At 31.4% G+C, this 22029-nt stretch overlaps 1 protein-coding gene, 1 long non-coding RNA gene and 1 pseudogene across 2 annotated transcripts; all 3 read right to left on the minus strand.

The window, feature by feature from the left end:
* Window positions 1–4316: 4316 nt before the first annotated feature.
* On the minus strand, window positions 4317–4790 carry LOC123214192. The gene is made up of 2 exons (XR_006501821.1): window positions 4641–4790; window positions 4317–4559 (listed from the first exon to the last, which is right to left on the minus strand). It is a non-coding gene; the product is annotated as an uncharacterized LOC123214192 (long non-coding RNA).
* Window positions 4791–10800: 6010 nt separating this feature from the next.
* Window positions 10801–11730, minus strand: LOC123213591 (PR5-like receptor kinase). Its single transcript, XM_044633066.1, has one exon. It carries the CDS (start codon window positions 11713–11715, stop codon window positions 10801–10803), a length of 915 nt encoding a protein of 304 aa, XP_044489001.1. The 5' UTR covers window positions 11716–11730.
* Window positions 11731–19861: 8131 nt separating this feature from the next.
* On the minus strand, window positions 19862–21948 carry LOC123213592 (annotated as a pseudogene).
* Between the last annotated feature and the right edge of the window lie 81 nt (window positions 21949–22029).

A 22029-nucleotide genomic window follows, 5' to 3' on the forward strand; every position in this document is an offset into this window, starting at 1 on the left:
TGTCATTCTAGGATTTTTCAACTTTTAGAATTCGAATTTTAGTTTCGTTTTTTTGAATTTTATCATTTTATGATATATCGACTCGTATTTTTCAGATTTTTGAAGGATTTTTTTATTGTTATCATTCTAGGGTTTTTCAACTTTTAGAATTCGAATTTCAGTTCCGTTTTTTCGATTTTCATCATTTCAAGATATATCAACTCATATTTTCTTATTTTCAGTCAATTTTTCGATTGTTAATATTCTATGGTATTTCAACTTATAGAAATCACATTTCATTATAGTTTTTCCGTATTTCACTGTTTTTGGCTATATCGACTCCTATTTTCTAGATTTCAATAAATTTTTTGATTATTGACATTTTAAAGTATTTCAATGTGTAGAATTCGAACAATCTTATTTGTTAAGTTTTTTCATTTCTTTTTTTATTATTTCGTATTTTTCTTCTTTTTATGTTTTTTCCACAAATACATTTGTTTACATATTTGTGTTTTTGAATGTCTAATGAATTTTTAAAATTTGTGCAGGATAATTCTTGCAAAAAAACGGGTTGATGATGAGCTGCGTATCCCCGATGAGTCTAGACACTTCTGGGCAGACCGAACATAGGATCAGGGATACGTACTTTTGAGGTTTTTCGAAGGTACAATATCACGATATAGAGCGTGTTTTCTTGTCGAGGTCATAGGGGGATGAGGATATTGACGCTGTCAAGATAGCCTTGTTGTATGTTCTTCACATGGTTTATTACTTATCAAAAATGTTCAGAATATTATTATTCTAACAACTATAATTACATTCTAACAACTATATTTTTATTACTGTTTTGTTATCGATTAATTCATTTTATATATTTGTATAGGGTCTTCGTCATGAAAGGCAACCGATTGGATCTCCTATTGTTTTAGATCATCCACTAGAGGTATAAAAATTATTGTTGATATTATATTTTATATAAAATATTATTTACCATTTTGTCCTTTTCATGCATATAGGGAACCGACATTGATACATTATCGATCTAGGGTTGTCTCGATTGGAGGTATCATATTCAGAGAATATGGGGTCTCTTGAGCAGCGCATGCGACCATATATGATATTCATTCTCGCGTTATTAGACGCGACGAGTTTTTGGATAGCTTCTTGGAGGACTCCACGACGTGATTCCCTTGTTTTGTATCGAGTGACGGATGTCCCTCAACAGGGATTGGGCTCCGGTGACTGTGGGGTGTTTATGTTACATTTTTTTTAGTGTTTGACATTTTCACGGAGCTACGATTTTCCCCGAGAGTCGTCTACCTCTATGCGTCGACGTTTAGCGTCACAGTTATATTTTCACTGTATCGAGTAGCTCACGGATGTATATTTAGTTATCTTGTTGTTTGTTTATCGTTCTTTATATGTTCGTATGTATATATTTATTGTATGTGTGTATGTGTTCGATGTACTTTATCTATCATTATATATAGATATGTATTTGATTTCATTCTATATGTGATTTGAGTGATGTATCGTAAAACGGTAAAATTCGAATTCTAAAAGTTGAAATACCCTAGAATAGCAATAATAAAAAAATTCTCTGAAAATCTAAAAAATACGAGTCGATATATCGTAAAACGGTAAAATTTGAAAAAACGAAACTGAAATTCGAATTCTAAAAGTTGAAATACCCTAGAATGACAATAATCAAAAAATTCTACAGAAATCTAAAAAATACGAGTCGATATATCGTAAAATGGTAAAATTCAAAAAAACGAAACTGAAATTTGAATTCTAAAAGTTGAGAAAAAACATAACTGAAATTTGAATTTTAAAAGTAGAAAAACCCTAGAATGACAACAATCGAAAAATTCTTCAGAAATCTGAAAAATACGAGTCAATCTATCGTAAAACGGTGAAATTCGAAAAAACAGAATTGAAATTTGAATTCTAAAAGTTAAAAAACCCTAGAATGGCAACAATCGAAAAATGCTTCGAAAATCTAAAAAATATGAGTCGATCTATCGTAAAACGGTAAAATTCGAAAAAACAAAACTGAAATTTGAATTCTAAAAGTTGAAAAACCCTAAAATGGTAACAATAAAAAAATTCTTCAGAAATCTGAAAAATACGAGTCGATCTATTGTAAAACGGTAAAATTCGAAAAAACAAAATTGAAATTTGAATTCTAAAAGTTGAAAAACCCTAGAATGGCAACAATCGAAAAATTCTTCGAAAATCTGAAAAATACGAGTCGATCTATCATAAAACTATAAAATTCGAAAAAACGAAACTGAAATTTGAATTCTAAAAGTTGAAAAACCCTAAAATGGCAACAATCAAAAAATTCTTCAGAAATCTGAAAAATACGAGTTGATCTATCGTAAAATGGTGAAATTTGAAAAAACGTAACTGAAATTCGAATTCTAAAAGTTGAAATACCCTAGAATCGCAACAATCAAAAAATTCTTCAAAAATTTAAAAAATACGAGTCGATATCTCGTAAAACGGTGAAATTCGAAAACACGGAACTAAAATTCGAATTTTAAAAGTTAAAAAACCCTAGAATGGCAACAATAAAAAAATTCTTCGGAAATCTGATAAATACAAGTCAATTTATCAAAATGCCCCTCAAATTTTTTATAAATTTTTTTGACCCCTCAATTATCTATTCCTAAAATTTCATTGAGAAATTTATAATGTTTTTATAATATTTAATATCATAATACCCTCTAATTTTAATAAAATTTCATTTAACCCCTTCTAGTGAGTGAGGAGGTTTATATAAATAAAGAGAAGGGTAATTTTGATATTTTAAAAAAAGTCATAGGTATTTTTGCTTAAGAATAATAGATTTGAATATTTTTATTTTAAAATAGTGATTTTGGATATTTTTACTTTGTGAGGGGATATTTTGCCCATTTTTGATAATTCCCCTTTAAAAAAAATATTGATATCAGCTTTGTTGACTTCAAATATAATAAATAGGAGACGAAAAAAAAATAAGTGAGGCCGGCCTCTGGTAATGGTAATATAATATTAAAACAGGTTTATGCGGGGGGGAGTGCCCTTACAGACAGGCCGTTTGTTAAGGAAAATATACAAGGCCACCAACTTGGAGTCAGAAATTCGTCGCGTGCGTTTAATTTCCCCGTATTCGTCGTGTACAATTAACACGGGGAAGTAATAAAATGCAGAACCAAAGACAAACTCAAAATGTCAAATAAGTTGATTTGGTGAGGCAAGTGACCTTTACCAATCTGATGTTGTCAGTGTCTGAAATTAAAATAAAAATAATTTGCATGATATATATTTTTGTGAATTAATAATATATAAACTTTACTATATATCATTAAATTTTTGTCTTTAACCATGTGAATCCGGATGTTCGTAAATTCACTTTAGGAATCTTCATGTGAAGAGAGGGTGAGTCCAAGCAAAAAGAGTTTTCTTAGTAGATCAGATTTTAGCAACAATTTTTTACTTAAAATTTAATTAGTTGTTCCAATTCTAGAATATATGAACAATATTAAAATATGAGAAGAAAAGTAAAAATATTAATGAATAAGAAATTGACCCGACCCACATTTATTATTATTAAATTAAATGGTTAGTTTGCATCGTCATCACTCATCATCATAATTGATAGAAGAATATATACTCTTTCCAAATTAGTAGTCCAGGTGCCATCTGTCTGTCTAAATGCGGCTGTGGTGGCTTGAAAGAAAAGCAAAACAATGGCGCCGTTACTTCATAATTCTTATCCATGGATTTGCAAGTCAGACAATTTATTGATACAACGTTTATTGGCATTGAATATAATGACTAGGAGACAGAAAAATTTATTCTTTTACTTAGAAAATGCAGACAGAGACAAGCGAAAGAACTCAGAAAGAAGCTTCATGTAAGCCAGTCTTCAACAACTGTTCAACTGTTCAACAACCCCTGTTTTTTTTTTTTTTTGAAGGATTTCTTCGAAAATCGGATTTATACTTGGAGAGTAGTTCCAGGTAAAGACTAAGTAATTCAGTGATGCTAGCTTGATAATATGAATTGGTAGTAAAGAATTATTACGGTGTCGTATAAAGGCTCTGGAATCCATTTAAAACCCTAATCCAATCAATCCAAACCTAAAACCCAACTTAAAGCAAAACCAAATTTATACACAATCCAAACTCAATAAATAATTTTTCTAGCAAGCTTACATCATTCCTTGTCAAACCTTAAATGGAAAGCAAATGAAAAAAAATTCCAATTTTTGCAAATTACCAAAATTCAACCAAATGTTATACTACCCAAGTTTGGATGAACAAAGAAATGCTTTTGGGAAACATCAATTAGAAAATTATTTTGCCATCAGACTAAAATAACATATGAACTCAAAGCCAAAGCTGAAAAAATATAAAGTAATCCCTGCAACTTGTGCGGAATTTATAATCACTTTTACTCTCTTAAGTCATTGCTGAGTGATCTCTAATTCTCACCTTCTAGAAAGCAGATGCATCATCTGTTTGAGCATCAAGCCATCTCTTGGCATCAAGGTGCATGATTGAGCCAGATTCTAGGTTGGTAATCACCACCTGAGAAAAATTAAAGATTAGTTGCAGAGAGGAACAAGACTATTCCCAGAGAAAAATTACAGACAAGTCAAAGATGCAGACCTTGAGAGGATTTAGCACAACCAATTTGCAAGGTGCTGTTTTGTTTAGTTCTTCTCTTATATGATACTCCAACCGGTCCAAACGAATCAGACTGCAATCACTGTATCACATGATTGACAAATGGTAAGGAAAACTAAACAGAATTAAAAAACAATCTCTTATGCATCAATGTCGAACCAAGTATATAAAGCTAAACCTTCTAGTAATTCCAATTCCTCAAACAGAAGCATTGATTGAGTTTGAACTCATACCCCAACACCGTGTACTGGCTTCCAACCATCAACATACTTGTTTGTCACCAAGAAATTTGACTGCAACAACACAACACCACAGAAAGAGTGTTGGATTCATTAAGAAAAGGCAATGAAATGACAATTTTATGCTTCCTACTAAAAATTGCCAGATAATTTTGCTCACCTCGCGCTTAGACATTGCAATGTTCGAAACATTTCGTCAAGAATACTCCCACACATAAGGTTGGTAAAGACCCAACGCATGTAACAACCAGTGATATGAAGCGGAACGTGTCTCAAATTCAAGTGTACACAGCTACATCAAACAAATTTCAATTTAAGGAAATGTAAAGTGTCACTTAACATAATCAACAAAACACAAACTATTAGGAACAGAACTAATTGAAAAAGATAGTAAACTGACGGAGATCTCAAATAGCACACGAGAAAGTGCAAGATAAAGCCAAAAAAAAAAAAAAAGAAACTAAAGTTTATCTAAAAGGAGAAAGAAAAGCACTCAGTTATCTACTTTATTCATATCTGAATCTTGATTTATATGAGAGGACAAGAAGAGCACTCATTTTTTCTTTTTTTATCTTTGGAAAAGTATAAATTTCTCAGAACACGCAATTTCAATAGGCCTTCGATTCTTGTGAGCCTATTAGCTCAGTAATAATGAACCAGAACCCAGAAGAGTGGATGAGCAGATACATTAACATACACATCCAACAATTTCTAACCAGAACTTTCAACCATAAGAGGATCAAAGTCCAAAGAGAAAAAGGATGTAAATAATTACTCAATACATCCACAGAGATACAAAATACTCAAAAGAACCCCATAACAAGAAAACAGTGCTTGTGAGTCTTTGCAGTTACAACTGATCCGATAATCAGTTCACAATATTTTTACTGTCAGTACCAACAGACCAAGGAATGGAAATTGTGCTCTTATATCTTCGATCACTGTTTATGCATCAAAAACACAGATCTAGACCTAGTTGTTCCACTCAAGTACCAAGGTTAACAATAACCTAACATTAACAACCATAAGGAAGATATATGTATATATATATTTATATGAAGAGACACAAGAAACCCTATGAATTGTATATACTAAGGCAGAAAGCAGTTAACCAAATTCACCTGGATATTATCTACTGGTTGAGGGAATATCAAATACGGATTAATCTCTTCCTCAGTCGGCTGTGCTGGAGCCTCATCTGCAGTTGGTTTATCCTACAGGGTGCAATAACACAACAGGACTTTTCTAAAAGAAAAAGTTTGTTCCTACAAAATAAATAAAGCATGTATGTGAACTTGACACTACTTTTGCAGGCTTCTCCTTTTTATTCTTCTCCGTTTCAGGCTTCCCATTATCTGCTGCTGTCCTTTCACCAAGTAATTTATACAATTTAGCATCTATGAGTTGCCGTCAAGTAAGACAAATTTAAAATTCAGAATAGTGTCAAAAAGAGGTTTGGAGTGCAAGGGCAATACAAGAAAGTTGTCAGTGATTATTAATGTAAAAGATTTGACAGAGCGTAAGCAATTTTACAAGGGAATGATATAGAAAACAAAGAAATTTGTCCAAAGAGTTGCTATTTTTTAAATTAAATATTAAATCTATGGTTTTAAAAACTAGGTCACAGTGATTGATTCAATTAGTTAAATTATCAACGGTTGGTAAACTAACTTTAATTCATCTGAATATCATTTTTATAATTAAACTAAATTAAATTAAACTAAATTATTCAAACTATTTGATTAAACTAGATATAAAATCAAGTTTAACTTAATTAATATAAAAAATTTATTATAAAAATTTAAATCCAAGACATTATTTATCACATTTAAATATATATATATATATATATATCATCAAATTAAGGTTACTTTAATATTAAATAATTAAATTATATAAAAATTTAAATATTATTTTTAAATAATTAATCAATCAATCAATCTGGTCATCGAATAGACCGTACAACCTTTTTTAGTAAGTCAATATCTGATTTTGTTTTAAAAATATTAATTAACACAATCAATTTATCCAAAAGGACAAGACTGGTTTCAATTAATATGCCTTGTGATTGTTGCTAAACTATTGTATTGATTGGCCGATCATGTATGATTTCATATATCATCGTGTATTTCGATTCTCTAAATTCCGTTCCTTTTTCAAATTATTTATGGTTTGAATTTGCATTATATAAAATAGATTTGATGATAGCTGTGATAAAATTAATTAAAACAATTTTATGAGGTTTTTATTGGAAGTGCAAAGAAGCAGGGAAAATTAAAGAGAAACCGCTCATCTTTGGATAAAGAGAGTAATGCCATCCAAAGTCTCCACATGGTAATCAATTGACAGACATGAAAAAATAAGTCAAAAGGACTATTTTCCAACCAAACAGTAATGCAAAGACAGATACAAATTTATGAGATTTTAAAATTTTAAATATTTATTATCAGTTAATAATTGTTAAAATTTTTTATTAAAACTAAAGATAAAATCATTATTTTATATATAATATTAAAAAATATTTAATTTTATCTTATTCTCCTCTAGATTTTGAAAACTCATATTTTACTTTAGTCTCAACTTTGAAAAGTATTTCCTCCTCCCTCCCCCCAAATCCTTAAAGTTTACTATCCTCTCTGGTGATGATGTTGATGATTGCCACTAACTCTTCCATTTTCCTCCCTTCTCCAACTGTCATTGCTAACAACGTCTGATGACAAGCAAAGATGCCCTGACGCTAACAACTTGAAGATGAAGAAGTTGCAACCATTTTGTGTAGATCCGTCGCGTTTTCCATTGAATCGACACTGGGAACCTTTCGTTGTGCAATTCTTCTTCCTCTAAAACTGAATCGATGGAAAACACGATGGATTCTCATCATCCATCACTGATTCAAACTTCTTCTTCATCTTCGATTGTCTCATTTCTTCATCGGTCGTTGTTTGGGCACTTATCATCGGACATTGTCAAATGTAGCAGAAAGAGAATGGAAGAAAATAGAAGAGCTACGATTGTTGCTATTGTTGTCAGAGGAACTATTATAGATTTGGAAACCTAAGGGTTTAGGGATTAAAGGGGAAAAATAGATTTTTCAAAATTTAATGTTAAAAAAATTATTAATTTTTTAAATTCATAAAAAAATAATATAAAATTTTAAAATTTAATAATAAAATGATAATTTTATCTTTATCTAATAAATTGTGCTAATAATACAATATGAGAAGAAAAGTAAATAACTCAAACCCACGTTTACTATTATTGAATTAACTAGCTAGTGGATTTGCAAGTGAAAAAAATTTTAATACTACGTTTATTAACATTGAATATAATGATTAGGAGACCAAAAAAAATAATAATAATTTTTTTTCTTCGAACATGCAGACAGAGATAAGGGAAAGATTATAGAAAAAAGCTTCATAAGCCAGTCCAACAACTGTTCAACAACCACTGTTATCTTCTTTTCTTGTTTCTTTGAAAATTGGATTTAAACTTGGAAGTTAAATCCAGGAAAAGACTTACCCTCATGGGCCGCGGACCAATTCAACTATTTGCCCGGATGGATCATAAGATACGAAACTCGATATAAATGTTGTACAAGCTAAAAATGGAAAAGGCCTTACATGGAAAAGTTGCTCTAGGAGGTACTGCTGTCATCAAGGCGGATTTGATCCAGCCTTAGCTTGGATTGATGTCTAGTTGAAATTTGAGTTCATTCAAACCAAAAAACAGTATCTATCGTAGGGTTATTTATATTTTATTATTAATAAGATAAATAGTATTATTAAATATACAATTAAATTGATCTTAATCCTAACTATTAAGCTAGAATTTCAATTTAAAATCAACTTATTTGATTGGATCACCAAATAGCAGCGATTATAATTGCAATGCTGACCATAATTCTAACTCTTTGCTTCAAGAAAAAGCTGACATCGACACTGATTGCCTTCTGGAAGAAGAAAACTAATGAACGTTCAGACTGAGCACAATTTCGAGAACTGGTTTACAAATTTAATCACTAATATTATTTTCATTTCCTTATATAATTCATTCAAATTTTTGGTTTACTTCACAAAGTTGAAAGTATGTCTGGGATTAGAGAAGTGGGCTTGCATTTGTGGATTTAAAGAATTGGGCCTTTAACAGCCCTTTATTTTACATTTTTTTTTTTTTTAATTTTAGGGAATTGGACTGCAGACTATAGAAGCAGCTTTTAGGGTTTCTCTTCATCCCAATATTGGATTATAATACTCTCACGTTCAAATTAATTATAATATTAAATAAGAAAAACTAAAATGAAACGAAGTTGTGTGGCATGGTAGTGCCTTGTCAAGCTATGTAATATGGATGAGACTCAAGACTGTTGAAGACTAGCTTATATGAACAAACAATACTTCGTTTTGGGTTTTTCTCTTTATCTCGGTCTTCATCTTCTTCTAACGTTTCTTTCAAGGTTTTGTGTTAAAAATTGTTTGGTAATTAATATACCATTTTTTAGATTCCAAAAATTAACAAAAACTAATAAAACATTAAAATTTGCTCATTATCAAAAAAGATTTTGCGTTAATGTATTATTTGGTTAGAAGCATTTTTATTCTATGTAATATACCACATTTCTTATTTATTAATATTTCTTTTCTTTTAGTCAATAGTTGAATTGAGGAAAATCAACTTGAATAATTGGAATGCCCCTAGAAGGGGTGTCAATATTGACTTTCCGTCAACTTCTTATTTATTAATATTTTATTTTATTTTTCTCTTTTATCCCTTACATGAATTTTTTCCAGATCTAACTTCCCAAGGAAGATTTTTAAGTGAATTTATGTACTAAAGTTAATTAGAGGACTGCTGCTGCTATAGCTTTGCAGAGCTTAATTAGTTGGCACATTTAAATATGGATGCACATTGTTTAAGACAAAAATTTAGTGATATATAATAAAGTTTATATATTACTAATTTCATAAAAATATATATCAGACATCAAACAAGTGAAGGTCAAATTAACTTTACTTGGACAAATAATTTAATGATATTAAGGTAAATGCTTTGCCAATTAACTTTACTTGTGCATGGGACATGTGATCTTTTTTAATTCTTCATTTAATTTAATAATGGCCCCCACCCCCCCGGGATTCTCTATTAATTTACGGGAAGAATTAAAGAAGATAAAGAAAATTTGGTGGACAGTGTAAACGGCTTTGGATAAGTTGACTAGGCATTGTCCTTGGCGATTGCCTTAGAGTTGGAATCCAGGATTGTCACAGGTTTTGTTGCTGCCAGAAGGAAGTGAGTAATATGAATTACAGTTAGTACAAGATTATAGAAGGCATGTGTAACATGTTTATGTCTGCCATTTTCTATAAAACCATGCATTGGCCCTTTAAACAGGTCATAAAATTATGGTCCAAATATAGTAAAAATTCCTCTCCATCCAATGATCGTTGGCTAGTTGAAATGATTAAAAACATGAAACATCATACACTACATAACATGTATTCGGCATTTGTTTTACTAAAGATTTTAAAAAGGAAGGAAATATTTTTGCCTCATTTTACACCTTTTGAGCTTGACTTGGACTTTTGGCTGCTGTGGTTTGAAACAAATAAATCTTATACGAATTATTTTTACAAAATGAGATTAGATATTATTTAATTCGAAATTGAGAATTTCAAACATACATATTAGATTTTAGTAATAATTTGTTTCGAAGTAGGATATTTAAAGTAAGGTATTACAAAGTGAATGATTACACCTGCTGGATAAAGCTTTTCGTTCTATATTGTGAGCATAATTAAATTACCAATTTTACTAGAGCTTTCTCAACATCGCAATTGCGACTTTTATTAACAGTGTAACATAATTTCTCAAAATGGATACAATACAAACATCATTGAATTACAAGGCTAGAATGCAACTGAAGTTGTAGAATCTCTTGCAGGTGGTTCTGGGGAAGTAAAGAAAGGATTTGGTGGGATTTGCAAGGACTCAAGGCTTCCTTCCAACATTTCCACCACTCTACTAATTGTTGGTCTGTCAGAGGGATTAGTCTGGATGCACCACAAGCTCACTATTACCATCTTCTTAACACATTCATTTGTCATGCCTTCTAATCCAAGTTCTTCATCTGCCTCAAGACGTTGGTAAATCCAATGTGGAAAATACATTTCACTGCTATTTTCGACTCTAACATTGTTATTTATTCTTCCTCCAGTCATGTCTAAAACCATCATTCCATAACTATAAACATCTGACTTGTGAGAGACTATTCCAAAGTTCCTACAAAATACTTCTGGAGCAATATAACCAATAGTCCCTCGTGCAATTGTCATTGATACAATACTTTTTTTCTTTGAGCAAATTTTAGCAAGTCCAAAATCAGATATCTTGGGACAAAAATCTTCATCTAAAAGAATGTTATGAGGCTTTATGTCAAAGTGCAAAATTTGTGTATTGCAGCCATGATGTAGATATTCCAACCCTCGAGCTATGCCAATTGCAATTTTGTACAATGCTTCCCACATTAACTTATGATCTGTCTTGGATTGATTGTTTTCAAATATGAACTTCTCGAGAGATCCATTGGACATGAACTTATAGATGAGAGCTCTTTTTCGACCCTCAAAACAAAAACCTAAAAGAGTGACTATGTTAACATGAGAAGTCCTACTGATGCTGGCAACCTCATTAATAAATTCTTCACCATTACTTTTGGATTCAATCAAGACCTTCACTGCCACATTATGACCATCAAGCAAGTGGCCTTTATAAACGCCTCCATAGCCTCCTTGGCCTAGTTTATGCTTGAATGAGTTGGTCATTTTCTTAATATCTGAATAACTATATCTTTTAGGTGCAAGGGATTCATGGTTCCTTAAAAATGCCTCAATGTTTCGGCAATCCTCAGTTTTGTTTTTCCAGAGGACCAAGCAATTATTTGAAGAAAATTTGTTCCTGAAGCAGATAGCTAGGAAGATCAACATGCCAATTGCAATGGCTACTATTGCTGCAATCAAGAAAGGAATCATTAATACACTGCCACCAAAAAACAGGGCAAACAGAAATAAAAACCTGTTAAATCAATGTATAACCTGTTAAATGAACTCTGGTGAAAAGGATTTTGGCATTGCCTGCAAAATACAACATACCATCAATGCAAACTTCCCTAAGAAAAACAAAAACTCTTAATCTACCATTTCTAATATTGAAATCTCCAAAATATTAGACCCCAAATGGTTGGAATTGATTACCACTTTGTTTATAAGGCTCTATGCAGACGCATACAGGTTTTGTCATCTAATCAGTGAGTAGGTGAGGGTGCAACGACGGCTCTCCCAAACCCGCTTAAAAATTTCTTTTAGATATAGGAATGCTAGTAGGTGGTTTGTATTAATGAGAGAGGTGAAATGATATTATTATCATGTTAATGTCATAAATATAATAATAACTTGTTTTTGGTAAACTCATGGGCATACCCAAAACTTTCATCAAGGGAGGGTCTTTCGACTTTGTTATTGTTCATTAATTAATTAGGAAAAATTTTAAGAAAGCCATCAAATCTTAAGAAAATAATAAAATATCAAGAAAATGAAAGGAAAAAATACAATAACACAAAATACTTTCTTACTTAATTAGAAAAATATCTTCATGTGAAAAGAATAAAAAAGAAAATTCACTCAAATCCAATATCTACAAAAAATATTTAGAGTTACATTATCAGAAAAACAGACAAACGTTAAGTTGTATAATTGTAAATCTAATTATAAAAATCAAAACTCAATTATTCAGATTAAAGATTAATACTTTCTTTGTGTACTAATTAAAATATCAAGTCAGAATGTTCTATCTAAAAATCTGAATATCTGAATATCGATTATTTAAATATAAAGGCAAATTATAATAATATTCTTAAAGTTCTTCAATATAACACAATTTTTCAATTTGATATATTTTAAAATGTTCAATGATATTTTTATTTCGAGACTTAGGTAATTTAGTATATCCAAAATATTATTTGTTATTTTGAATATAACATGGGTACTTTGTCAAAATCTCATTTGTCTTTTTTTCATGAAAATATATATCCAAAATTTTAATTATTATTTTAAATATAACTTGGGTAATTTGAAGAGACAAAGAAAATAATCAACTATAAAACACTACTATAAACAACTAATATATACAAACATGCATGACATTCAATAAAAAAAATAATAAAGACATTAAAAAAATATGCATAAATCACTCTCTAATTTAATATTTTATTATACAAATTTTATGATGAAAATAATATTTGTGAAATAATTTGAAAATAGGTTTTAAGAAGCACATTTTAAATTTGAGCGAAAAAGTGATTTAAGTATGAAAGGGAATAAGGATTCTGAGAAATGTTTGAATTATAGGCACAAACACACACAACCCCACCCCACACTCTCCACCACCCCGGGGAGGGCATCCTGGTACAACAGACCCACCCCTGATAACATTCACTCTCTAGTTCCTCAATCAATTAAAATTTTCAAAGGAATTTCAGTTAGAAGAGACTTACCAGGAGATGTGCAAGGCACAGTATGAACCTTATCCGAGTTGAAACGCACGAAATGATTAGCTGAAACACTGAAGCCAGGCAATTTCCTGGAGACATTTTCTAGGTTAGGATCATTCTTAACCAGTGCCAAAACTTCACCTGCAGTGGTGATTTTAGCAGTGGTTATGTTTTGTCCATCGCCACAAGTTTCACGACGCACACAGGCTTCATAAAAAGGGTCCACTTTGGCCAAAACTGTTGCTGAAAGAGTACAAAGAATGAAAACACAGAAGCCTGGAACTTGATTCTTCATCTGGGGATGATGAAATTGTGAAGAAGGGTAGAAAGTGGACTTATTAAAAGCTAAGAGAAACCATCACTATTTATTGAAATGAGACCAGCTATCCGGTTTTTCACTTTCAGAAGACTTGCAAGATCAAATTGACAAAAAGTCTAAGCTGTCATGCGGCATCGTACATATTTGCCAACCAGAAAATCACTGTTAAACAAACAAATTAATCTTGAATCCAAATTGTCAAGGTAACTGTAAATTCAAAATGACCGAATTTGAATTTGAACTAAACTAATTTAAATCAGATCTATAAGAAAAATGTTATAGGCATTTACTAGGATGACCGATACATAACATAAAGGAAAATTCCAAGAACAGGGAAAGTGCCACAGTCCTAAGATTGATAATTAATGGGACATTAACTAGATTGATTTTTCTAACATCACCCATTGTCGTAGAAAGCGTCACTGAGAAGATTTGGGCCAACTGCACAGGCAAGCGCATAGGAGACCATTTTCTGCTCACCACCAAGGAAAAATTGAATGATCTTTGGGAAGGGGCAACAGTGCATGACAGCGGGGCATTTGCTTGAGCTGTTTTGCCAGATCAATCATGTCTGGCCTATCTTCTTCTGAATGTGATGCACGTTTGAAGGCCAATTAGCAGATCAAGATGAAGATGAAAAAAAGGTGAGTTTGAGTCTCAGAGAGATTAGTTACAAAATGAGAAGCAGAATGAACATAACCAGAAAAGAGGTTCAGAAGACTTTGCTTCAAAAGTATATAGGAAATCACAATGAAGTTCTCTAGATTTATGACAAATTGACAATAAGTTCAAACGATGACTCAAGGTTAATATATGAGTTCTAATTAAAATATTATGGTAAACTGTAGAGGAAAACTCACTGCAAAAATCATAGAGATAGGTTTACATATTTATTCACTAATTTTCTTTAATATTTATTGCCTTATAATTCATTCAAGTTGTTGGTTTACTTTAGAAATAGGATGCTTATAAGTTATATAAATTGGTGGTAAAGAATTAATACGGTGACATGTTTTTTTAGTTTTTGAATCTATGGAGATCTGAAAATATTCTTAAAAGGGATGGAAAAGAAAAAAAATAAAAAAATAAATAAGAAATGACATAGAGTAAATATTAAGATCCCTTATTCCCTTACAAGGATCCCATTTAAGTTGATTTTATTCAATTCAACTATTGACCAAAAGAAAAGAAAATATTAATAAATGAATAAAACTATGTGTAAAAAGAAATTGTATAAACTTATTTATACAAACAAAAATGATAGTTTATGATTGGATAATATAATTTTTTTTTTCTATTCAAAACTACCCAATCAATTACTATTTTATGAACACATTTGTACATTACTATATATAGTATTACACTTAATAAATAAGAAATTGTATGGCCTTACCTTAATCAAGTCATCTGTGGACAATGATAGAAGAAAGAAAGGATTAGAAAATTTTAGAAAAAAGGAAATTCATGGAAACAGGTCCCTACAAAAATAGATAAATTTCACCATCATCAATATTCAAACTGATTACTGTATCTTGATTCCAAAATGCTGTCCCAATTTCCTGCTTATGTTTTCGTGAAGAAGCTTCTTCCCACAGGACAAGCCGTTATCTTTGCTGCCTTGTTCACACTATTTTGGAAAGTTCTTACAACAGACTCCTTTTTGTCAAAATCAACAGATCATTGGATGACTCTTAATCTCTTGTTTCAGACCAATCCTAATACCTGTCATCGACGTGGTCTTCAAGTGACCTTAATTTGTCCTAGCATTGCCAGTGGCATAGTCATTAACCTTTTCATAGTTGTTTTTGCCATGCAATATGATGTAAATGATTGTTTGTATAGGTTGAGCATAAGGAACTGGCTTAGGACTTCTTTTGGTCTTTTTGATGCTATTAATTTTTGTACGGGTTTTCTCTTAAACTATCATTGTTGAAACTTTAATAGGGCTTTAAGAGAAGACATCCCTAGTTTTGTATAGTCTTTTCTTGGATAGTGAAGTTAGTTTTAACTTGTTTCTGCTATCCTGCTGTTAGACACGGTGAGCCTAATTTGTTCCCGGACTCTCTTCTGTACATTCGTCGTTTTTGTCTATATGTATGCATTATTTACCCAAAAAAAAAAAAAAAAAATCAACTGATTGTTATGGGCAAATTTAGTAACCTTGTAAGATTGCTACAATATTTTACCCGATAATATTACAATGGCATCGGCTGGAGACCTTTTCTATGAATCTGACATTGGCTGGAGTTGATGAAAATTTGACAAAAATGGTATAAATGATTACATGCATGTTTACTGTAAAGAAAACACATATTTATAGTTTGCATCATCATCATAATTGACAGAAGAATTAAATCAGAATATATTTTCCCAATTGCAGTCTGTCTCAGTCTCAATTCATTTGCGAATCTGAAAGAAAAGCAAAACAATGGCATCATTACTTCTTATCAAAGGATTCGACAATATATAAAGGGTAGGGGACAATTCTGCTCACTTCTCCTTCAGTACCATTGTTTTCTTCTATGCTTTCGAAAATTGGAAGTTAATTCCAGGTAGAGTAAGTAACACGCTGTCAAATAGGATTCTTGATATTATAAATTGGTGGTAAAGAATTGTGTAAAGACTTTGGAATCTGTTTAAAAAATTTAACCAATGATTTAAAATTCAAATATGGAACCAGTCAAACCTAAAAATCAACTTGATCCGGGGATATTTGAACACATTGTGAATCTTAACTCAATTGAGCAAGCCGCACCAAATTACGATTCAACTACCAGTTCAGCCGTGTCTGGTCCCAGCCATTGTATAGCTTGACCAGGCACTACCATGCCACACAACTTTGTTTACTTTTATTTTTATTTTTTTAACTTTTTTTTTTAGTATTATTATTAATTTGCATGAGAAACCCTAAAAGCTGCTTGTCTGTCTGCATGCATGCACCTCTTAACGGCCCAATTCCTTAAAATTAAAAAATATAAGGTTTTATATATATATATATATATATAAAAGGAAATTTAAAGGCCCAATTCTTTAAATCCATAAATGTAAGCCCACTTCTTTAAAACCATGCATACTTTCAATATATATTTATATAAAAGGCGTTTAGAGGCCCAATTCTTTAAATCCACAAATGCAAGCCCACTTCTTTAAAACCGTCTATACTTGCAATATATATATATATATATGAAAAGGCGTTTAGAGGCCCAATTCTTTTAATCCACAAATGCAAGCCCACTTCTTTAAAACCGTGCATACTTTCAACCTAGTGAAGTGAACCAGAAATCTGAATGAATTAAATAAGGTAATAAAAATAAAATTTGTGAATAAAATAAATATGTAAACCAATTCTTGAAAGTAAGCTAACTGTTTGTATGTTTATTAGTTTTCTTCTTCTAGAAGGCAATCAGTTTCAAAGTCAGCTTTTTATTGAAGCAAATAGCTAGAATTATGGCCAACATTGGAAGTACAATCGCTCTACAATAAGTGAAATGATTCATCAAACCGTATGAAACTTTCTGTGAACCTTTAAGGAGGAAGGATTTGAACAGTAAGATTGTATTTGTTTCGAGCTAATTTGGATCGAATAAGCCAATTTTGAGTTAAAATTTCAGTTCGGTTTGAGATCGATTCATTTCTCTACAATATTTATCTTACTAAAAATACTATTTATATCGTCAATAACTATCAAATAGTATTATATACCAATTCGAATAGATTCAAATTTGAACTAAAACTAAACATTATACATTCGATCTAAGCTCAAACCCGGATCATATCCAACCATAGTTTATTAGTTTTGATGACAACATTGCCTAGAACAACTTTTCTGTTTTGGCATTTTCCATTTACTGCTTGTATACAACATTTGTATCAAGTTTCATAGCCTGAAACCCATCTGAGCAAACACAATTGAAGTGGTCCATAGACTCATGTGGAAGCCACACTTGCCAACATTCCTCATAAACACGGTAGTTAATTGCAGTTCACATGACTAAAACCCTTCTCTCAGGCCTTTGTTAGATCCCAGGATTGCCTTCTTCATCGAACATATTCACAAGTACCACCACCCTATCTTCAACTACCTTCAACGCCTTTCCCAAATAAGGATTTTCATCATTAAGCTATGCCCCCACTTCAACTTACGATTTGTCTTGGATTGAACTTTTTCAAATATGAACTTTTTGAGGGATCAATTGGACATAAACTCATAGATGAGAGCATTTTTTTCAACTCTCAAAACAAAAGCCTAATAGAATTACTATGTTGATATGGGAAGTGCTACTGATGTTGGCAACTTCCTTAATAAATTAAATAAATTTAAACTTAGGATGATCAAACATGTTGAGAAAAAGGGAGTTAAACAAACCTATACACACAAAAGTGTAGGTAAGAAATTCAAATTTTCGAAGTATTTGTAATATTTTTTAAAACAATCTGTTACTTACTCATGTAATAGTTAGGGTATAACCTACTAGCTGTTACCCCTAAATATTAATTAGTGGTTTGTGCTTATCTCATGAATAATTGTTTTATAATTTTTTTTTCAGTAGGGATGTGCATGGTTTGATTTAATGCAGTTTGAGAATTTTTTCAAAACCAAACTAAAAAAAAAATGATTTGAAAAATTTTTAAACTAAACCAAACAATTTTAAATTTCAAGCTAAACTAAAAAAAAATACAGTTTAATTCGATTTAAATTACAACTTAAACTCTTAAAATCATTCGCCTCTAAATATATATATCATTAAATAAATTACAAATTTTTTAGAACATAATCTATACATATAAAATAAATATGAAATATATATAAAAAATAAAAAAATAAATATGAGACAAACAAGAAATTATTTATTAGAATGCAGATAAATCGTTTTATTAATTCTTTTGTCCATCGCCAGAAGTTTCAGGCACGCAAACTTCATATAAAGGATTCACCTTGGCCAAAACTGTTTTTAAAAGGATATAAAGAATTAAAAAACAGAAGCCTGGAAGAGGAATCTTCATCTGGAGATGACGAAATTGTGAAGAAGGGAAGAAAGAGGACTTATTAAAGCTGAGAGACACCGTTACCATCTATTGAAATGAGACAAGCTATTCGGTTTTTTCCTTTCAGAAGACTTTGCAAGAACAGATTGACAAAAAGTCAAAGCTGTCATGTGCATTGATTGGTAGCTTGGCTTTGGGTTCAAATTCGTACACAATGATATCATTGAATTTGTGGAAAAAGTTGAGCTGTGTTGCCCACTAGAAAAACAATATAATTAGATGAGCGATCGCATTAATCTTGATTTGAATTATCAAGCTTAATTATGAATTTAAATTGAATCAATTTGAATACGAATTGAACCAACGTAGACTAAACCCATATGAGAAATGTGAAAGGTGTTAACCGACACATCACATAAAGGAAAATTCCAAGAACAGGGAAAGCACCACAGTCCCTAAGTTTGATAATTAATGAGACATTAATTAGATTGATGCATTTGCCTGAGCTGCTTCACCACATCAATCATGTTAGGCCAATCTTCTTCTGAATGTGATAGACACTTGAAGGCCAATTATAGATCAAGATGAAGAAAACGTGAGCCTGAGTTTGAGAGAGACTGGTTACAAAATGAGAAGCTGAATGAAAATAACCAGAACTAGGGTTACAGAAGATTTTGCTAAAGGAAATCACTGGGAAGTTCTCTAGATTTTGACAATTTGGCAATAAGGTTAAATGGATGACTCAAGGTTAATGTAAGAGTTCTAATAATTCTTTCCATTTCTTTGAGAAGATCAAGTTCTTTTATCTCAGTTTTCATCTCCCTCTATCTGCCCTTAATTTTCAAGACCTTTTTCAAATACATTTGAGTAAATGATAACGCATCAGTTTTTTGTGCTGTTTGTATATAATTGCTTCAGAAAATCACACAAGCTATTTGCAGGAAATAAATTCATTAAACTCTTCGCAGGAAAAAAAAAAAAAAAAACTATTCAAACAGAGACTGAATTAAACAAAAGCAAAATTTAATTTGTGCCTTATCCTATAACTGGGATTATTTGATTCCAGTAACCATATTCTATGTTCATTATTCATCATCCTACTAAACCGTAATTATCACTACGCCTGAAAAAACTTGCTGTTAATTCCAGCTCTATACAAATGTAACCCGTCTGATTCTAATGTTATGGCGAAGTCCATGCATGCAGGCATGAAAAGAACATCTCCTTCTTCAACCATTTGCTCTTCTGATATTGTTGCACCAATTGTGCCATTCCCACCACTTACGAACAGTAATAGAGATGGTCCTGGCACAGAGGGAAACACTACTGATGCTGCATCAGGAAGAATGCAACAATCCACTTCAAATTCTTCGCATGGTGTGAGGTACTTTGTTGTGTATTGATTCAATGAGAGCCCTTTCAGAATTTCAGGAAAACCTTGCAATACAAATACTATAAACAATTTACTAAGGATTCAAAAGCTAGGCAAATTTGCTTAAGTTAAAAGTTATTCACCTGTTGATGATTTAGCATAGAGAGTAGTGTTTGGATATCCCGGCGTTTAGAGGTAAGGCTGGCGCGAACAACATTGTCAAATGTTGCCATACACTCTATGCATCCACCATAGATATAGGCAGAAGGTTCATTTGCCCCTATGCACAATGCTTTGCCGCGATTCAGCTTCACATAGTTCAGAAAAAATGCTGCTCTATTGACTCTCTAGTCTCAGCACCAATTTTTCTTTATCTGTCAATTTTGTATTCAATGAACCACATCACAACATTGTAAAAGAGTCAGCATGTGGAATTTGACAATGCATACAGAAAATTATATACTAGAGACATGATTTTGAAGCTACCTTCTTCTCCAAATTCGATCTCCATTTAAGTTTAGACAAAATCTGAGAAATTCTATCTTTACTTGACAGCAGAATTTGACTGAAAATGGATTCCAGAACTGCTTCCAATTCATTATTTCTGTCCATTTCATTGCCAGGTAACCATTGTTCTGCATCTGCTCCACCAATCAATTCTACAATCTCAGGAACTGTACATAAGACAGTCCTAAGACCCTGCCAATAATCAAGCAGTAAATACATAATATTAAGTTTAATCACACAGAACATCAGATTCCGTAAGTTCAAAAAGATTATCTCACAGTCCTTAATATTTGGATCTGCTCAACCAAAGATCCAATTTCTTTTACAGGAAACTCTAAAGTATTTTTCCAAAAATATAAATATGAAAAAAATAAAGAGGTTTTATTATAAAATAATATAATAACATTTCTTTAAAATAAAAGTGTTGTACTTTGTGTTAGAATGTTACGATATACGATACGTATCTTATAATATAATATCATATAAGTAAAAAATGATACGTATCATAAGATGTATCGAATTAATATGATATAAAAGACATATCATATGATATAATACGTATTTTATAATACGATATATATTACCAATATGAGTTGATATACTTTTTAAAGAAAATGATGATATAATAAGGGTATATATGAAAAATCATAAATTTTTTAATGTATTTGTAATATAATCTACAATGATGACATATTAATTAAATTTTTTTATTATTATTTTATTTTTTAAAAGTGGTATCATACAATATGATACTTGATATACAATACCAAAAATTTGATTTTTAATACACAATTCGACTATCATGTTTATTAAAAAATAAGGAGCCCCATAAGCCTCTAGCAACCAATTTCTCAACTCTGGCCTAAACACAACAGCTTCTTTTGCTGACTCATAGGACTGACTCACAACTCTCATGCCCCAATCCATATCTAATTTTTTATAGAAATTTTAATCAGCCCAACTATAAAACCCAGCGTTGATTACACTACTGCCACCAAGAACACTGCTTTGAGCACGGTGTACTCCATCCACCAATGTTACGGCTTGCGCAAATTCATCAGGCTGTATTAAATTAGTATTCTCAATGTTTTCATCTGAATATTACTATTTCCTATGTTCTCTCAGTTGAGAAGGTATCCCTCATATTTAGCTTAAAGTTAGAAGTGGTGGCGCAGATTACTCTGCCCCTGGATTAACAATATTTGTGATGAAACACTGGCACAGTTTCCTCCTACACCACCTCTAGTTTTAGTGGACAAGTTCCTGGAACGTTCTTCTGCACTCTTACAATTGTTAGCTCTTCCATTAATTTCATCTTCCGCCATTAGTAGATGGGAAGCCCTCAATTAGAAGAATTTCCCAAGCAATTGTTAATGTTGGAAACCAACCTCCATAAGAGTGGTCAA

Source organism: Mangifera indica, chromosome 4 (genome assembly GCF_011075055.1).
Source record: "Mangifera indica cultivar Alphonso chromosome 4, CATAS_Mindica_2.1, whole genome shotgun sequence".
In the NCBI taxonomy this organism is placed as follows: Eukaryota; Viridiplantae; Streptophyta; class Magnoliopsida; order Sapindales; family Anacardiaceae; genus Mangifera; species Mangifera indica.